Raw genomic sequence first — 20521 nt, 5'->3', positions numbered from 1 at the left:
ATATATACCAGGCATGGTATTCGAACTATGAATACAAAAATCAGTCAAACCTCAGTGTTTCCTTTCTATCCTGGAGCTCCCAAAGAAGACAAGATCTCTAATATTACAGAAATTGAGCTGGATCTCACAATAGTATAAATGGTTTCTAGCAATGCCCCCCTTTTTTTTCTTCCAAAATTTTATTTAAATTCAAGTTAGTTAACATGTAGTGTAGTATTGTTTTCAAGAGTAGAATTTAGTGATTCATCAGTCACATATAACACCCTGAGTTCTATAACTAATTGCCCTTATTAATACCCATCACCAATTTAGTCCATTCCTGCACCCACAACCCCTCCAACAATCCTGTTTTTTTCCTCTATAGTTAAGAGTCTGTTACAGTTTGCCTCCCTCTCTGTTTTTATCTTATTTTTCCTTCCCTTTCCCTATGTTCATCTGTTTTGTTTCTTAAATTCCACATATGAGTGAAATCATATGGTATTTTTCTTTCTCTGATTGACTAATTTTGCTTACTATAGTACATTTGCATTGTTGCATATGGCAAGATTTCATTCTTTTTGATGGCTGAGTAACATTCCACTGTGTGTGTGTGTGTACACACACATATACATACCACCTCTTCTTTATCTACATCAGTTGATGGACATTTGGGTTCTTTCCATAATTTGGCTATGGTTGATAACACTGCTAAAAACATTGGGGTGCATGTGCCCCTTTGAATCTGTATTTTTGTATTCTTTGGAAAAATACCTAGTAGTGCAATTCCTTAGTCATAGGGTAGTTCTATCTTTAACTTTCTGAGGAAACCCCATATTGTTTTCCAGGGTGGCTGCACCAGTTTGCATTCCCACCAAAAGTGTAAGAGTGTTCCCCTTTCTCCGCATCCTTGCCAACATCTATTGTTTCCTGAGTTGTTAATTTTAGCCATTCTGACAGGTGTGAGACGGTATTTCATTGTGGTTTTGATTTGTATTTCCCTGATGACGAATGATAGTGAGCATTTTTTCATGGATCTGTTAGCCATCTGCATGCCTTCTTTGGAGAAGTATCTGTTCATGTCTTCTGCCCATTTCTTCACTGGATTATTTATTTCTGGGGTATGGAGTTTGAGGAGTTCTTCATAGATTTTGGACACTAACCCTTTATACAATATGTTATTTACAGATATCTTCTCCCATTCATAGGTTGCTGTTCAGTTTTGTTGATTATTTCCTTCGCTGTCAGAAGCTTTTTATCTCAATTAAGTTCCAATAGTTCATTTTTGTTTTTGTTTCCCTTGTCTCCAGAGACATGTCTAGTAAGAAGATGCTATGGCTCAGGTCACAGAGGTTGCTGCCTGTGTTCTCCTCTAGGATTTTGAGGGTTTCCTGTCTCACATTTAGTTCTTTCATCCATTTTGAATTTATTTTGTGTATAAGAAAGGGGTCCAGTTTTTCCAACACCTATTATTGAAGAGACTATCTTTTTTCCATTGGATATTCTTTCCTGCTTTGTCAAAGACTAGTTGACCATATAGTTGTGAGTCCTTTTGTGGGTTCTCTGTTCTGTTCCATTAATCCATGTGTCTGTTTTTGTGCCAGTTACACAGTGTCTTGAAGATTACAGCTTTGTAATACAGCTTGAAGTCCAGAACTGTGATGCCTCCACTTCTGGTTTTCTTTTTCAACATTACATTGGCTATTTGGGGTTTATTCTTGTTCCATACATACTTTAGAATTGTTAGCTCTGTGAAAAATGATGGTGTTATTTGATAGGGATTGTACTGAATTTGTAGATTACTTTGGGTAATATAGACATTTTAACAATATTTGCTCTTACAATCCAAGAGCATGGACTGTTTTTCCATTTCTTTGTGTCTTCCTCAATTTTTTCCTAAGTCTTCTATAGTTTTCAGAGTACAGATCTTTTAACTCTTTGCTTAGGTTTATTCCTAGATATCCTATGGTCTTCAGTGCAACTGTAAATGGGGTTGATTCCTTTATTTTCTGCTGCTTCATTATTGGTATGTAGAAAGGCAACAGATTTCTATACATTGATTTTATATCGTGCAACTTTGCTGAATTCATGTATCAGTTGTAGCAATTTTTTGGTGGAGTCTCTCAGGTTTCCCAAGTAGAGTATCATGTCATCTGCAAAGAGTGAAAGCTTGACTTCTTCCTTACTGATGTGGATGCTTTTTATTTCTTTTTGTTTTCTGATTGCTGAGTCTAGGACTTCCAGTACTACACTGAACAACAGTGGTAAGAGTAGACATCCTATAGTGTTCCTGACCTTAGGGGAAAAACTGAGTTTTTTTCTCTTTGATGATATTAGCTGTGGGTCTTCCATATATAGCCTTTGTGATGTTAAATTATGTTTCTTTTATCCCTACTTTGAGGTTTTTATTAACATATGATGGTGAATTTTGTAAAATGCTTTTTCTGCATCTATTGAGAAGATCATATCATTCTTATTCTTTCTTTGATTAGTGTGGTGTATCATGTTGATTGATTTCTGGATTTTAAGCCAACCCTACAGCCCAGAAATTAATCCCACCTCATCATGGTGAGTAATTCTGTTAATGTACTGTTGGATTTGATTTGCTAGTATCTTCCTGAGAATTTCTGCATCCATGTTCATCAGGGATATTGGTCTGTAATTCCCCTTATTAGTAGGGTCATTGGCTGGTTTTGGAATCAAGGTAATGCTGGCTTCATAGGATGACTCTGGAAATTTTCCTTCCATTTCTATTTTTTAGAACAGTTTCAAAAGAATTCCTCCTTGAATGGTTGGTAGATTTCACCTGGGAAGCCATCCAGCCCTGGACTCTTATTTTTTGGGAGATTTCTGATTACTGATCCAATTTCTTCACTGGTTATGGATCTGTTCAAATTTTCTGTTTCTTCCTGTTATGTTTTGGTAGTTTATATGTTTCTAGGAATTTATCTATTTCTTTATTTTTCATTTTTTTAATATGATATTGTCAAATTGGTTTCCATACAACACCCAGTGCTCATTCCAACAGATGCCCTCCTCAATGCCCATAACCCCTCCCTCCCACCCCCCATCAACCCTCAGTTTATTCTCAGTTTTTAAGATTTCTTTCAACTTGCCTAATTTTTTTGGCATATAGTTGCTCGTATTATTCTCTTATAATTGTATTTCTGTGGTGTGGGTTGTGATCTCTCCTTTCATTCGTGATTTTATTTATTGTTATATACTTCCTCTTATGACTACCTTTGCTGTATCACAAAGGTTTTGAACTGTCGTGTTTTCATTTTCATTGGCTTCCATGTACTTTTTAATTTCCTCTTTATTGGTTAACCCATTCATTCTTTAGTAGGATGTTCTTTATTCTCCAAGCATTCATGGTCCTTCCAAATTTTTTCTTGTGGTTGACTTCAAGTTTCATAGTGTTGTGTTCTGAACATATGCCTGGTATGATCTCAATTTTTTTTACTTTACTTTTTGAGGGCTCAATTGTGACCCAGCATGTGATCTATTCTGGAGAATGTTCCATGTACATTTGAGAAGAATGTGAACTCTGCTGCTTTAGGATGAAATGTTCTGAATATATCTGTTAAGTACATCCAATTCAGTGTGTTATTCAAGGTGATTGTTTCCTTTTTGATTTTTCTGCTTCTAGATGATCTGTCCATTGTTGTAAGTGGGGTGTTAAAGTCCCCTATTATTATCATATTAATTTCAATGAGTTTCTCTAAGTTTGTTTTTAATTGATTTACATATTTGGCTTCTTTCAACTTGGGACATAAATATTTAAAATTATTATTCTTGTTGGATAGACCCTTTTATTACTATATAGTGCCCTTCTTCATCTCTTGTTACAGACTTCAGTTTAAAATCTAGTTTGTCTGATATAAGTATGGCCATGACATCTTTCTTTTTATGTCCATTAGCATGATAAATAGTTCTCCACCCCCTCACATTCAATCTGAAAGTGTCTTTGGGTCTAAAATGAGTCTCTTGTAAGCAGCTTATGATAGGTCTTGTTTTTTTTTTATCCATTCTGATACTGTATGTCTTTTTATTGGAGCATATGGTCCATTTACATTCATAGTAATTATTGATAGATATGAATTTAGTGCCATTGTATTACCTGTAAAGTCGCTGTTCCTGTAGATTGTCTCTGTCCCCTTCTAGTCTTTGTCTTCTTTTGGTCTCTCTTTCCTACTCAAAGAGTCCCCTTTAATAATTCTTGCAGAGCTGGTTTAGTGTTCACAAATTCCTTTAGTTTTTGCTTTCATGGAAACTCTTTATGTCTCCTTTTAGGTTGAATGATAGTCTTGCTGGATAAAGTATTCTTGGCTGAATATGTTTCCCATTTAGCACATTAAATATATCATGGCACTCCCTTCTGACCTTCTAAGTTTCTGTGGAAAGGTCTGCTGATAACCTTATGTGTCTACCCTTGTAGGTTAAGAATCTTTTGTCTCTAGCTGCTTTCAGAATTCTCTCTTCATCTTTGAATTTTTCAAGTTTCACAAAGATATGTGTACTGTTGGTCTGTTTTTGTTGATTTTAGGGGAGTTCTCTGTGCCTTTTGGACTTGAATGCTTGTTCCCTTTCCAAGATTTGGGAAGTTCTCACCTATAATTTCTCCAAATAAACCTTCTGTCCCCTTTTCCCACTCTTCTACTTCCATGATTTCTATGATATGGATATAATTTTGCTTAACAGAATTGCTTATTTCTAAGCTATTTCTAAGCTTATTTGTAAGTCTACATTCATGATCAAATAGTTGTCTTTCCCCCTCCTTTTCAGCTTCAATAATTTCCACAATTTTATCTTCTGTATCACTTATTTGATCATCTGTTTCTTCCATCCTCATTGTAATTATATCCAGTTGGTTTTGCACCTCAGTTATGACATATTTTATCTTTCCCTGACTAGTTTTTAGTCTTTTATCTCAGCAGCAAGAGTTTCTCTGGAATCTACTATGCTTTTTTTCAAGCCCACCTAGTATTCTTATGACTGTTGTTCTAAACTGTTGTTCAGATATATTACTTATATTTGTTTTGAGCAAATCCCTGCCTGTGATTTCTTCTTGATCTTTCTTTGGGGGAGAATTCCTCCATGTTTCCATTTTGTTGAGGTTTCTGTCTTTTGTGTATTATGAATGCTATTTTCTTTTTTTTTTTTTAAACTATTTTAGATGTTTATTTGATATCGGAAATGTGGTCGACTATCATAAAGTATTTCTCTTCATCACAAAAATTCTATATATTAAGGATTTACACAATCCAAAAAAAAAAAAAAAACTAGAAACATTTTTTTGCCTGAGCAATTTTCTAAAAAGGCTCTCCAAAATCTTGACTAGAGGTGTCATACTCTGCAATGAAATGTTTGAGTTCCTCAACACACCTCTCACCTATTTCATGTAAATTCTGTCTCAATGCAAACTGTATAGACTTTTCTAATGAAGGATCTTTTTCAATCAGCATTTTCACAACCATCCCGAAAGTTTCACAGTCTTGTCGGTAAACCTGTTCAATCTCTTTGGTTTTTGATGCTATTGCTTTAGAGCGACTGGTTAGCTGACTGTCTTCAAATAATTCCATGCCATCTGTTGCATTTGACTCAGGTTCTTCTGGCTGGTCAATAAACAGTGGTGCTGTGGATCCTGCCTCATACTCAGAAATTTCAGGTAAGTTACTCTCATCTGCCTTTTCCAGCTTTTCAGCAGCCCACTTGCTTGCAGCCTCAGCAAGTTCCTTTTCGGTTAGCCGACTGGGTTTGTCTAACACCTTTGATGAAGGAACTGCTGAAGAACTTGAGGGTGAAGTGTCTCTTTTTTTTTTTTTGCTGTTTTAATACAATTTTAATTTTATTTATTTATTTATTTATTTTTATTTTTTTTATATATGAAATTTATTGACAAATTGGTTTCCATACAACACCCAGTGCTCATCCCAAAAGGTGTATGAATACTATTTTCTAATGCTTAATAGCTTAATAGCATTTTCTAATGTTATTAAGAAAGGGTTATACACTGTCTAAGGCCTTGCACTTCAGGAAGTGTTTCTGATGCATGTTGTGTGCACTTTGCTGTTATGATTTGGTTGTTCTTTCCCCCACGTCAGTCCTCTGAAGAGGACTTCCTTGCATGCAATGGGGAGTGTTTGGACCTTTAAGTGTGCTTTGATTTGTTTTTGTTTTTGTTTAATTTTTTAATGTTTATTTATTTTCGAGAGAGAGAGAGACAGAACATGAGTAGGGGAGGGGCAGAGAGAGATGGAGACACAGAATCTGAAGCAGGCTCCAGGCTCTGAGCTATCGGCACAGAGCCCAACATGGGGCTCAAACCCGCCAACCATGAGATCATGACCTGAGCCAAAGTCCAATGCTTAACCAATTGAGCCACCCAGGCACCCAAGGTTTGTTAAAATAAGCCTGATTTAAAATTTTTTTAAAGTATACAAAAAAAGAGAGAAAAGGTAAAGGAAAGACAACAACAACAATACAAATGTACATACAAAAAACTATAAACCTGATTCCAAAGAAAAAGCAAGAAAAAGAAAAGAAAGAGAAGGATGTTCAAAAAAAAAAAAAAAGAAAAAATAAAAAGAAACAAAAAAACAAATGAACAAAAACACTGTAAGCCTGATTTAAAAAAAAAAAAAAAAAAAAAAAAAAGGGTTGGTCCTATTTCCACCAGAACTGAAGAACTGAAATGGATGCTCTGGAGCACTCTATGATCAGTAGGCTTGGTACATGTGGGGGACATGTGCCAGTCCTCTGGGGGAGAGGCTTACTGCACTGGCTCCCAATCAGACATGCCCTTGTAAAGATATCCCTGTAGAATGCAAGGGGGCAGAGTTTTGTGTAAGCAGCTCCAGCCTCGACTGGGGGTGCTGTGTTACTCAGTGAAGTCATATGGTGATGGTGGGCAGGGAAAATGGCATCGCCCTACTCTGTAGCCCAGGGTAGAAGAGCTGGCGTCCACCACTGTTCAGGTAGCCCTCACAGACAAGCGAACACTCTCCCCTCCCATGTCCCAGACTTCCATCAGACCCCTGTCCTTAACCCTTCTATGCCCAGACTGTCAACACACTGGGCACCACAGCTCTCCTGTGTTTTATCTATGGCACACGACCGAGATTCGAAGTTCCAAATCTTAAAGGACTGGACAATGCATGGACCCACTCCCTCTCACAGAGGAGAGCTTTGCAGGGCTGCTCCTGGTGCCGTTCTACCCCAGAAAAGCAGTCCCATGGTAGGGCAGGTGTCTAGAGTTTATGGTGAAACACAGAGAAAAGCTGCTTTATCCACCCTCTGCACGTGCCTCTGTCTTCTGCTATTGAACTGCCACTCAAAGGTGCCAGCCAAGTCTTTTATCCTTGGAGAGGCGATATACCCTCTTTCAAATGTACTCAGGGAAGGGGACCTTTTTCAGTGTGACCCAAGGGACCCCCCCACACCATACTGTCTGTTGTCTGCTCCCAGGCTTCCCTTCCTTTTCCCCAGGAGCACAACTACCCACCTGGAGTGTACTTCAGCAAATGGTGCAGACTTCCATAAACTCAGAATTTTGGCTTCACTGTTTACAAAAATGTGATTAATCAGTTCCTTACGATTCCCCTATCAGTGGTTTAGGGGAAATGCTTTTCTTGCAGGAACCAACACACTGGTCTCTCTCCCCTTCACTTTTTCTCCTGTCTGTGAAAAGGGCTTCCACCCTTCTGTAGCAACTGTGGATTTTCCCTCTTCAAATCCCCACTCCCCACTGCCATATTCTCTCCCTCAAATTATGCAGATTGTTCTCTTAATCCTCAGATCAATTTCTTAGGTGCTCCAAATGATTTATTGATCTAGCTGTGTTCTAGGGAGGAGACTAGTCCAGGGTCCCCCTACTACACCACCATGTTAACCCCTCCCACAGCAGAGCTTCTTAAAGTTAAATGTGCACACACATAAGGATCACATTAAAATGCAGACCCTGATTCAATAGGTCCTGGGTGGGATCTGAGATTCTGCATTTTCACAAGCTCCCCAGTGATTCTGATTCTGCTGGTCCAATGACTGTACTTTGAATATCAAAGAATCACAGTGATTTAATACTGTATACATGATGTTAACTAAAACACATATTTAGGAGTTTTGTTTCTAAGAGTTTTCTCTTCATAACATTTCATCTTTTTGCTACATCCTTTTTAAGTGTTTTTGATTGTTTTCTATTGCAATGGTTAATTGCTGTCTCAATTACAAAGATTACACTTTAGATACATTCTTCAAGCAAAGATGTACTATAAATCACTCATTACTACAAGTATTCAAATATATCTTAATATGTTTTTGACCATAAATTCTGAATAACTTAGTTCCTTCAAGAAAAATTCTCAAGGATCTATTTTCTATTATTAAAGTATTATTCACTAGAATTGGGAAAGTACATAAATGGTTTCCTTTCTCTTGACAACTAAATTGTTCTATACTTTCAGGACTTAATTGGAATGATCTAAATTATCACTAGAGTAATAAATTTGTTACCGGTACTTTCTAAAACCTAGACTATATAAAGGTAAAGGAAAACACTTGTATACATGAGGAATATAACTACAATTTCACAACACTATCAAGAAGCTTACAAAAGCTTACAAAACAAAACAAGGAGCCACTATCGCCCAAACAACCACTGATACTCACTATTACAATCTTCACACTTAATATGATTGTATAATACTCTCCTTAATTCCCTGCCCCCATAGCCCTTGAACTCTAAACTAGAATTACCAACTGGTCCCTGAATATTCTGTTAATCCACTCCCATCTATTGAGAATAAGGCCCAGTATAAGAATCCCTAGGGACAGTATTTAACATTGAATCCTCTTGACTGTTGGTATACCTTAATTTTAATAGCAGATTCCCTGGGTGCCAGGTACATTTGTCCTTACTTGGTACTTCTCAACACCAAGAGATTGGATCTCCTAACCCTTAACTCGAATGTCCATTGGATTAGATATTATACATATGCTCCTAGATTACCAAAGTTATAATCTCTTCACTTCTCTGCTCTTCACACACAGTTCATTCTATCAGATACATATACAAATTAAAACATCTGTGAACTTTATTCCCATTTTACGTTATTCCTTATTTTGAAAAGTTCAGGAAACAGTAATTTTAAGCCATTCATTTGGTAGAGGTCTTATTATAATTTTCTTATATACAGTTGTAGATCTCTGTAAAATGTATGGGTTTAAAACCCTTATAGGTTTAACTACCCATTCTACTTATATATGAAAACAGTTTAAATCATTATCTTAGAATCTTAGGTTGGAGTTATTGTTTTTTTATATTAGAAAATACATAATTCATCATCCTGCCCAAGTAAACAATACATTGCATTGTGTCTGTGTACATTATCTAGTTTTTGCTAAACATTCAGGAACTGGGAGGTTTATTATTATTATTATTATTATTATTATTATTATTATTATATTGTTGGTTCTCTGGTCCTACAGAACTAGAATCTGCTCTCTGAATCAACAAAGGAAAATACTGTCACAAGACAACCTCCAAACACTTGAATATAACCATCCTGTCTCTCCTTAATTCTCTCTTCTCTAAGGTGAAGAACCCCAATTTATGGCAGAGTTTATAGATCCTTCACCATCTTGATCACTGTCCTCCAGATGCACACCACTTGCAATAGTTCTCTAAAAAGTATAGCACTCTTAACAGAATAGGATAATCCACATGTCCTAATACAGAGCACCACAACAATTCCTGAGACCTACATAATCTAAAGTACAAGGGTATCACATCTTCAGTTCATATGGAGCTCATGGAAACTAAATCGTTTTCCACGTGATGTTCCAGCCATGTACCCTTTATCTTGAAATAATCAATTACTTATACCTAAAGAGAGTAAGTTATATTTATCCTTGTTAAGTTTTTATTGTTAGTTTCACACCGACATTCCAGTTCTTCAGAAGTTGAAATTTGATTCCACCGGCTAATTTAACAGTTCTTCCCAATTTTTTTTTACCATCAGAAAACATGATAAGCTTGTCATATATGACTTCATTCAACTAATTGGAAACATTTTCAACAGTGTAAAAGAGTAAGACAGAAACTTGTGGCACTCCCAGGTGGCAACAAGTCATTCATCTCTTTCCAATTTGTCTCCTTTGTGTTTTCTTATGAAACCTATGCATACTATAAAAATGTAAACAATACAGAAGAAGAAGTAAAAACAGAAGTACTCCTATTGCAACCCTACTCTCCAGAAGTAAAAAACTTTTAATATTTTTGTACATATATATCTATCCTGATAGATTAATTTACCCATCTCTAGTTTTACGTATTTGCAGTCTTTTCAAAAGTGGGCACACACTTTAAATACTGCTCTACACCTTTTTACCATTTAAATTATCATTGGCCTATTTTTCACACATTCAAACATTATTAAATAAATGTATAATAAAATATTTATATGTTTATAAAGTTTATTTGTTTATTTTGAGACAGAGAGAGTGCATGTGAACAGGAAGAGTCAGAAAGAGAAGGCGACAGAATCCCAAGCAGGCTCTGCACTGTCAGCAGAGAGCCTGATGTGGGGCTTGAACTCATGAACTGTAAGATTATGACCTGTGCCAAGATCAATAGTTGGACACTCAACCACCTGAGCCACACAGGCACCCCCTATTTTGTTTTTTTGGTTTTTTTTTTTTGTTTTTTTAGAGAGGCAGAGAGAGAGGGGGAGAGGGGCAGAGGGAGAGAGAGAGACAAAGAGGCAGAGAGAGAACCTTAAGCAGAGAACACAGGGCTTGATCCTACAACCCTGGGATCATGACCTGAGCTGAAATCAAGGGTCAGAAGCTCAACCCAGATGCCCCAAGCTACCTTTTTATTTTTAACATTTGCACTCCATGCTCTTATAGTTGTACTACAATTTGTTTAACTAGTCTCCTTACGATAGGTCTAATTTACTTATAATTTTGCTGTTTTAAGTATGCTGTGATGTATATTTATTGTAATGTAAGAATATGGGGGGCAGTAATGATAGAATCTATAAAATTCATTCCTTAAAGTAGAATTGCTAGTGAAAAAATGTGAAAATTCTCAGATCATACTGCCAAATTGTTCTCCAAAAACGATAATGAATTACCAACCAATGTCAAATTAATACATCCATTTACCTATATCTTTATCCCAAATGAACATTATCAATCTTTTAATTTGTGCTACTATGATAGGTAAAAGCTTATTTCAAGTCAAGATTATTTTTTCAATTACTGAATTTTTGTTTTAATAGTTGAGAGTCATTTAAATTTCTTCCTTAAATTGTCAGAATGTCTTTTCCATGTTTTCCAGTTAAGTTGCCTTTTTTTAAACTGATTTTTGAAGAGCTCTTTGAATTACAGAGGTCTTATATATGTGACATATTTCTCTAAGTTCAAATTTTATCTTGCTTCATTTCTTTATTATTGTGGTCATATAGAGTTTTTAATTGTCAGGGGCGCCTGGGTGGCTCAGTCGGTTGAGCATCCGACTTTAGCTCAGGTCATGATCTCAGTCTGTGAGTTTGAGCCCCACGTCGGGTTCTGTGCCGACAGCTCAGAGCCTGGAGCCTGTTTCGGATTCTGTGTCTCCCTCTCTCTCTGACCCTCCACCATTCATGCTCTGCCTCTCTCTGTCTCAAAAAAATAAATAAACGTTTAAAAAAAATTTTTTAAAGAATTTTTAATTGTCAAATAGTTAAGTTTTTAACTTTTAAAATCATTTCTATGTTTCACATTATGATTTGACAAGACTTTCACACTACATAAGTATTCAAGTAAACCATTTTCTTCCACTACTTTGTGATATTTTCATATACAAATAAATGTTTAATTTGTCTGAAATTTGTTTTGGTGTAGAAAACTTAAAAGGCCATATTCTTTGTTCTCAAATGGCTAGTCTTCCCACTGTCATTTAAGGGATATATTATTCTATACTTATTGACATGAAACATATATCCTTCTAAATCCCTACATATATTTGGATCTATATAAGGACATCCTATTTCATTTGACTTGACAGTATTATGTTAATTCAAATATAGTAGAAAGCAGTCTATATTTATACCCTGTCTCTATTTTTAGGATTTCCTATAAGTCATTAATATTTAAAAATTATCAGCTCCTTTATTAGTGACATTAATATTAGGTATTAATATTATGACTTTTAAGGTAATATATTCCCACTGAAAGAAAAAAATTGAGAACAAAAAGAATATTGGCAAAACAGAATTAACAGCTAGTTTGTAACCATTCCTCTAGTTTCAAAGATGTCTGGGGACTTGATCAAATTCTTCTTTCAACAGTAACTCAGGAATTTTAAAAAGTACTAGATCTGACCAAGGTTACTATCTAAACAAGCCACTATAACTCAAGATAAAGAGTCTTTATCAAATAACATATAATCAGTATTGATGAGATGATTACAAAAAAAAATTAGAAGATGGATCCATAAATTTAAAGATCCCTGAGACTAGCTAGGCATGAAACATAAGGGACCTGCAACTGATTGATTATTTAAACTGAGACAGTTGACACCAACCCAGTCTCATCACTCATTCCTACATGAATTGCAAGTGTAAACTGACAAGATCCTAACAGAATGGCACAAATGCATAATGTTCCTCAACTCTCCTTTTCTTTAATTTGTACCTCTGCAATAGATATATTAAAAGGATGAAGTGAAGAAATACATTTTTACAAAATGGAAAACAAAATCTTTTCCTCTGCCTATGATTTGGCTTTATTATAATGAATGGATATGAGATGTTGTCTATTAAAACAAGAAACCAATGTAAGTTTTTCACTTTTACAAAATAATCAAGATTTCCTAATAAATCCATTATGTATAATTCTTCCACTTAATTAAATACAAAAAATACCTAGCACATTAACACAACAACAAACCCTGCCCACAACAGGAAAAGAGAGCTGAGGTAGATTAAACAGAAAGCAAACCCAGCTCAACCACAATTAGGGTGTAGGAGACACCTCTAAAGTGCTGGGTTCTGGTGAACAGGGGCATTGCCCTGCAAGGCACTACAGGACCTCTTCTTCATATGGCCACTACATCGAAGACGAGGAGACATAGCTGACTTTCTTATCACATAGAAACAGACACAGAATTAGACAAAATCAGGAGAAACAGGAATATGTCCCAAATGGAAGAGCAAGACAAAATCATAGCAAGAGAGCTAAATGAAACAAAGCAATATGACTGATGGACAATTTAAAGTAATGATCACAAAGATATTCACTGAGCTTGAGAAAAGAGTGGAGGATCTCAGTGATACTCTCAATAAATAAATAGGAAATATTTTAAAAAGTGAAAAAATTATTAAAAAATATAGATTAAGAGAACTCAACAACACCATCAAACGTAATAAAATTCACATTATAAGGATACCAGAATAAAAAGAAAAAGAAAAGGGGCAGACAATTTATTTGAAGAAATAATAGCTGAAAACTTCCTGAATCTGGGGAAGGAAACAGAAATCCAAATCCGGGAGGCCCAGAGAGCCTCCAACAACATCAACCCACAAAGGTCCACATCAAGATATATAGTAATTAAAATAGCAAAAAAGTACTTTAGAGCCAGCAAGAGAAAAGAAAACAGTTACATACAAGAGAAAACCCATAAGGCTACCAGCTGATTTTTCAACAAACACTCTGTAGGTAAGAAAGGAGTGTCATGATACAGTCAAAATGCTGAAAGAAAAAAAAAACCTGCAACCAAGAATACTCTATCCAACAAGGCTATCAATCAGAATAGAAGGAAAGACAAGGAGTTTCCCAGACAAATAAAAGTTAAAGGAATTCATTACCACTAAACTATCCTACAAAAAATGTTCAGGGCAGGGGCGCCTGGGTGGCGCAGTCGGTTAAGCATCCGACTTCAGCCAGGTCACGATCTCACGGTCCGTGAGTTCGAGCCCCGCGTCAGGCTCTGGGCTGATGGCTCGGAGCCTGGAGCCTGTTTCCGATTCTGTGTCTCCCTCTCTCTCTGCCCCTCCCCCGTTCATGCTCTGTCTCTCTCTGTCCCAGAAATAAATAAAAACGTTGAAAAAAAAAATTTAAAAAAAAAAAAATGTTCAGGGCACTCAGAGTGGAAAGGAAAGACCATAAGCAGTAGTAAGAAAAGTAGGAAGCACAAAGCAGTAAAATTAAGTATATCTATAAAAATCAGTTGAGGGATTCACAAAAGAAAAGGATGTAAAGTATAATACCATATACTTAAAACATGAGGAGAAGAGGAGTAAAGAATGTGTTAAAATTTAAGCAACTATCAGCTAAATATAAACTGCTATATGTATAAGATGTTATATGTAAATCTAATGGTAACCACAAATCAAAAACTGACAACAGAAACACAAAAAAATAAAGAGAAAGGGAAATGACTGTATCACTAAAGACAGCCAGCAAACCATGAGAGAAAAGAGTAAGAGAAGAAAGGAACAGGTAAGAACTACAAAAACAACCATAAAATAAGTAATGGAATGACAATAAGTACATACCTATCAATAATTACTTTGAAAGAAAATAGACTAAACACTCCAATGAAAAGACAGAAGGTGACAAAATGGATAAAAAAGCAAGACCCACCTATGTGCTGCTTACAAGACACTCATTTCAGACATAAACACACACGCAGATTGAAGTGAAGGAATGCACAAAACTTTACCATGAAAATGGATGTGAAAAGAAAGCCATGGTAGCAATACCTATATTGGAGAAAATAGACTTTAACACAGATTGCAACAAGAGACAAAGAAGACATTATATAATCATTAAGGGGACAATACAAGATGATTTAACAATTGTAAATACTTATGCACAAACATGGAAGCACCTAAAAATTTAAAGCAGTTAAAAACAAGCTTAAAAGGAGTAATTTATAGTCATACAATAATAATAGGGGACTTTAACACACCACTTATATAAATGGACACATCATCCAAACAAAAAATCAAGGAAACAGTGGCTTTGAGTGACACACTGGACCAGAAGCATTTAACAGATATATTTAGAACATAATACACTAAAACAACAGAACACACATTCTTTTCAAGTACACATGGAATGTCCTCCAGAATACATCACTTTAGGCCACAAAACAAGTCTCAACAAATTTAAAAAGACTGAAGTCCCTTCATACATCTTTTCTAACTACAACATTATGAAACTAAAAATCAATTACAAAAAAGGATCTGGAAAGAACACAAATACACATTGAGGTTAAATAACATGCTACTACACTACAAATGGGTCAACCAAGAAATCAAAAAAGAAATTAAAAAATACATGGAAACAAATGCAAATGAAAACACAATGATCCCAAATCTTTGGCAAAAGCTGTTCTAAGAGGGAAGGTTATATCAATACAGGCCTACCTCAAAAAGAAAAAACCAATTCCAATAAACAACCTAAAATTATCCCAAAAAGAGCTAGAAAAAAAGAACAAAACCCACAATCAGTAGAAAGAAGGAAATAATAAAAATTACATCAGAAATAAACAAAATAGAAACTAAAACTAACCAAACAAACAAACAATAGAACAAATCAGCAAAACCAGGAACTGGTTCTTTGAAAGATGAACAAAATTGATGAATCTTTAGCCAGATTCATCAAAAGAAAAAAGAAAAAAAAAAAGACAGAGACAGAGGACTCAGACAATATCAGAAATGAAAGAGGAAAAATAACAACCAACATCACAGAAACACAAAGGATTATAAGAAAATATTATAAAAAAAACTATACGCCAACAAATTGGACAACCTAAAAGAAATGGATAATTCCTAGAAACACATAACCTCCCCAAATGGAATCAGGAAGAAATAGAAAATATGAACAGACTGATTATCAGCAATGAAATTGAATTGGTAATCAAGAAAATCCGCAACAAACAAAAGTCCAGGACCAGAGAGCATCCCAGGTGAAATTTAGCAAACATTTAAAAAAGAGTTAATTCCTATTCTTCTCAAAGTACTGCAAAAAATAGAAGCGGAAAGAATTCTTCCAAATTCATTCTATTAGGCCAGCATGACTTTATACCAAAACCAAAACCAGATGAAGACACTACAAAAAACAATTTTTTTTTCAATTAAGAACTACAGGCCAATTATCTCTGATGAACACAGATGCAAAAGTCCTCAACAAAAACATTGACAAGCCAAATCCAACAATACATTTAAAAAAAATCATTCCCTACAATAAAATGGGATTTATTCCAGGGATGCAAAATGGTTCAATATTCACAAATCAGTCAGCATAGATACATCACATCAAGAAGAGAAGGGATAAGAAAAATGTCATTTCAATATATGCAGAAAAAGCATGTGATAATGTGCAACATCCATTCCTTATAAAACTCTCACCAAAGTAGGTTTACAGGGAACATACCTCAACATAACAAAAGCCATAAATCAAAAACCCACAGCAAATATCCTACTCAATAGTGAAAAAACAAGGTAAATATAAATCAAAACCACAATGAGGTATCACCTCACAGCTGTCAGAATGGCTAAAATCAAAAATACAAGAAACAATAAGTGTTGGTGAGGATGTGGAGAAAAAGGAACCCTCATCACTGCTAAGGGGAATGTAATTGGTGCAGCCACCATAGAAAACAGTACAGTTTCCTCAAAAGTTTAAAAACAGAATTACCATATGGTCTAGTAATTCTACTGTTGAGTATTTACACGAAGAATATGAAAACACAAATTCAAAAAGATATATGCACCCCTATGTTTATCACATTATTTAAAAAAGTCAAATTATGGAAGCAGCCCAAATTTGCATTTACAGATGAATACATAAAGAAGTGGTACATACACACAATGGAATATTATGCACCCATAAAAATAATGAAATCTTGCCATTTGCAACATGGAAGGATCTAGGGAGTATAGTATTAAGTGAAGTAAGTCAGTTAGAGAAAGAAAAATACCATATTATTTTACTTATATGTGAAATTCAAGAAAAAAAACAAATGAACAAAGAAAAAAAGAGACAAACCCAAGAAGAGATTCTTAACTAGAGAGGTTTAGGTGAAGGGGATTAAGAATACACTTATTGTGATGAGCACTGAGTAATGTATACAACAACTGGATCACTATATTGTACACCTGAAACTAATATAACACTATACAATAAGTATGCTGGAATTAGAAAAATAAAATAAAATAAAATTACTGAAGTAGGTGAACCTTCTTCTCTGTTTGGTAAAGCTATGGTTCCAAGTGAGTGGGTTAACCCTCACTATTTTTTTCCTCTCTCTGTCCTCACATAACTTGGTACTGAATGCAGGATCGAAAAATGAAGTGTGCAGTGAGTAGTTTAACAGCAATACCAAATTTCTGGCCTGAACTAAAAAAGAAAGAATTCAAAGAAATAACCCAAAATGTTGTCTATGAACATCAGGGCTCATTCCCAGATACACAAGTGTGACTCTTATCCTAATTAGAATACCAAAAACTGAGAACTAAATAATAGGCAAACCACCATCCAAGTTCCAAAATGAGCACTGGGTGGTACATAGTCAGAAAATATCCAAAAAGCACTATAAAACCTTCAAACACTGAAGGCTCACAGAAGGCAAGGCAGAACATGTGGCCTGAACATAAGCAGGTTGATTTTCTGCTAAAACATAAGCTTCAATTCTCTCAATAGGATTAAATAAAATCCAGAGTCTTATAATATTCCAACTGTCTTGAATACATTCCAAAATTAATTTGCATATGATGCACCAGGAAAACCCCTCTGAGAAGAGAAAAGACAAACTACAGATGCCAACACCGAGATGACACAGATGTTGAAATAATCTCACAGACATTTTTAAGGAGCCTTTATTAAATGCTTGAATTAGCAATCTTGAACACACTTAAAATGAGTTTTAAAATAGAAATTCTTGGCAAAGCAATAGAATATATAAAGAAGAACTACATGGAAACTTTAGTATTAAAAAATATAACTCAAGAAAAAAAAACTCAGTAAATGGACTCAATAGAATGAAGATGACAGGTAAGAGTCAGTAAACTTGAAGACAGATCAACATAAATTATTCAATCGAGTCTTAAAAAGTGAGAAGAGTCACAGAGACTATGGCACAATAAAAGTTTAACATTCGTATCTTCAGAGTTACAGAAAGAGAAGATAAAGTGCATAGCTGAAAAAATCTTCGAAGAAATAATGGTCAAAAACACCTCAAGTGAAACAAAAAGTCTCTATAGCTTCAAGAAGCTGAGTGAGCCTAAAACAGGTTGAAAGCAAACAAATATATATCTATATATGTTATATATGTCATAATCAAACCACTGGACACTAAAGACAAAACAATCTTGAAAGCAGCCAGAGAAAACAACACATCAATTGAACAATGACTCAGATAAAAGAAATCTCTCATCACAAAACATAGAAACCAAAAAAAAAAAAAAAAAAAAGGCACAACATTTTAAAGTCCCAGAAGAAAAGAACTGTCAGCCCAGAATTCTATATCCAGTAAAAATATTCTGCAAGAATGAAGGTGAAATAAAGATATTTGAATTCATGTAGATATATAAGCAATCTATAGCATACATGGGAAGCAATAAGGTAGTAAGAGCCCACGTCCGAATTGAGGTAGTAAAATCAATGATTCTAAGCCAACGGAAAAAGTTAAGTATTTTATAATCACTAGAGCTACCACAAAAAAAAAAAATTTTTCAGAGGTATATAGTCAGAATCACAAAAGATGAATGCTAAAAAAATGTCAAATGACCCACAAGAAGGCAAGAAAGGTAAAACAGAGGAACAAAAACAGGTGGAACAAACATAAAACAAAGTGATAGACCTAAGTACAAACATCAAAATTATATTTAAATGATCTAAGCACGCTATTAAAAGACAGATTGTCAGAATGGATAAACAAACATGACCCATCGAGATGCTGTCCATAAATAAAGTAATATAGGTAGGTTAAAAGGAAAAGAATGTAAAAAGATAACTATTAACTATTAATCAAAGTGGCTATATTGAAATCAGACAAAGTATTCTTTAGAGCAAAGAAGTTACCACGGATAAAGAACATTATATAATGATAAAAGTTTTAGTTCACCAAGAAGATATACCAATCCTAAATGGGTATGCAACTACCAACAGAACTAGAAAAGACATGAAGCAAAAACTGACATAATTAAAATAGATAATTCACAATTATAGTCAGAGATTTCAACACTTCTCTCTCAAAGACATATAGACAGAAATACAGTAAGGATGATATTGCTAAACAATGTCATCAAACTGGATCAAACTGCCATTTATAGAATACTTCAACAAACAACAGCAGAATATACATCCTTCTCAATATCTTTTCTTGACTATATCTGGCAAAAGTATTATAATTTAAGTCTTGCTATATGCCTCTCAAAGGTGTTGTCTCATGTTAGAATGAGAATTTTGGTTATGCATTTCTCAACTGAGTTGACGGACTGTCTGGTAGTATCTTAGCTGTACCATTGTCCTCTAACTTAAACCACTTCACTTTACCCCAACCTGTCCACTGCTGTTAGGAAACATGAGTACCAGATAAAGAAAACATGAGAGGAGCACATACAAATAATCATTGTATTTTCATCCACAGGTTTATTTTAAATATTTTTAACTTTCAAATGCATTTCAGTAATGTATACAAAAGGTAAGTAAATTATAAAAACAATTATAACCAACTTAAGTTTTAGAAACAGAATATTGTCCTATGTGTCCCTTCCTAATTACATTTCTCTTCTTCCCACAAGCAATAACCATTATTCTGATTTCCATGAATAATTCATTTTTCTATTTTATGTTTATGAATCCCTAAATAATAATTTGATTTTTCCCAGATTCTCAAATGTATAAAATTTAAATCATACTGCATCTATCATTTTGACTTTCTTCCCTCACTCAATTTTATGTGTATGTTCAGCCATATTAGGGGATATATCATATAAATATTCTATTTTATGAATATATCAAAATATCAAAGTTCTACTGTTGATGGACATTTGAGTTGGTGAACATACTGAGTTATTTCCAGTTTGGGGTTAGTAAGGCTACTATGAAAATATGACACGCACATACAAGATTATTTTCTAGAGTACACAAATAGAAGTAGAATTATTAAAAATCATAGTATACATAATATTCAATTTTCCTGGATTATGTCAAAACCTCTTTTCCACAGTGGTTGTAACCAGCTTACAACCACCAACAGTTTGTGCATGGTTCCAATGCTATATATTCTTACCAACACTTGGTATTTCTGACATTTTAATTTCTGCCAATTTGATGCATATATTAAGATGGCTTACTGTGATATAAAATGACATGCTTTTGGGCCCATGGTTGGCTCAGTTGGCAGAGTATGTGACTCATAATCTCAGGGATGTGATTTCAAGCCCCATGTTGGGTGTGGAGTCTACATACATACATGTACATACATACAAACATACATACACACACACATAAATCACATTTTTCTGATTACTAATAAGGATTAGAATCT

General features: G+C 34.7%; 1 protein-coding gene across 1 annotated transcript in view; it reads right to left on the bottom strand.

The window, feature by feature from the left end:
• Positions 1 to 5178: 5178 nt before the first annotated feature.
• Positions 5179 to 20521, bottom strand: part of LOC115517051 (periphilin-1-like) — a 75920-nt gene continuing 60577 nt past the window's right edge. The window contains exon 3 of the mRNA XM_032593519.1: positions 5179 to 5802. Coding sequence (XP_032449410.1) covers positions 5289 to 5802 — 514 coding nt within the window. The 3' untranslated portion in view covers positions 5179 to 5288. The remainder of the gene's footprint in view (positions 5803 to 20521) is intronic.

The sequence above is a fragment of the Lynx canadensis genome, chromosome B3, assembly GCF_007474595.2.
Source record: "Lynx canadensis isolate LIC74 chromosome B3, mLynCan4.pri.v2, whole genome shotgun sequence".
NCBI classification, from domain to species: domain Eukaryota; kingdom Metazoa; phylum Chordata; class Mammalia; order Carnivora; family Felidae; genus Lynx; species Lynx canadensis.
Note: the sequence above shows the minus strand (reverse complement) of the source record. Positions and strands in the feature narration are given on the sequence as shown.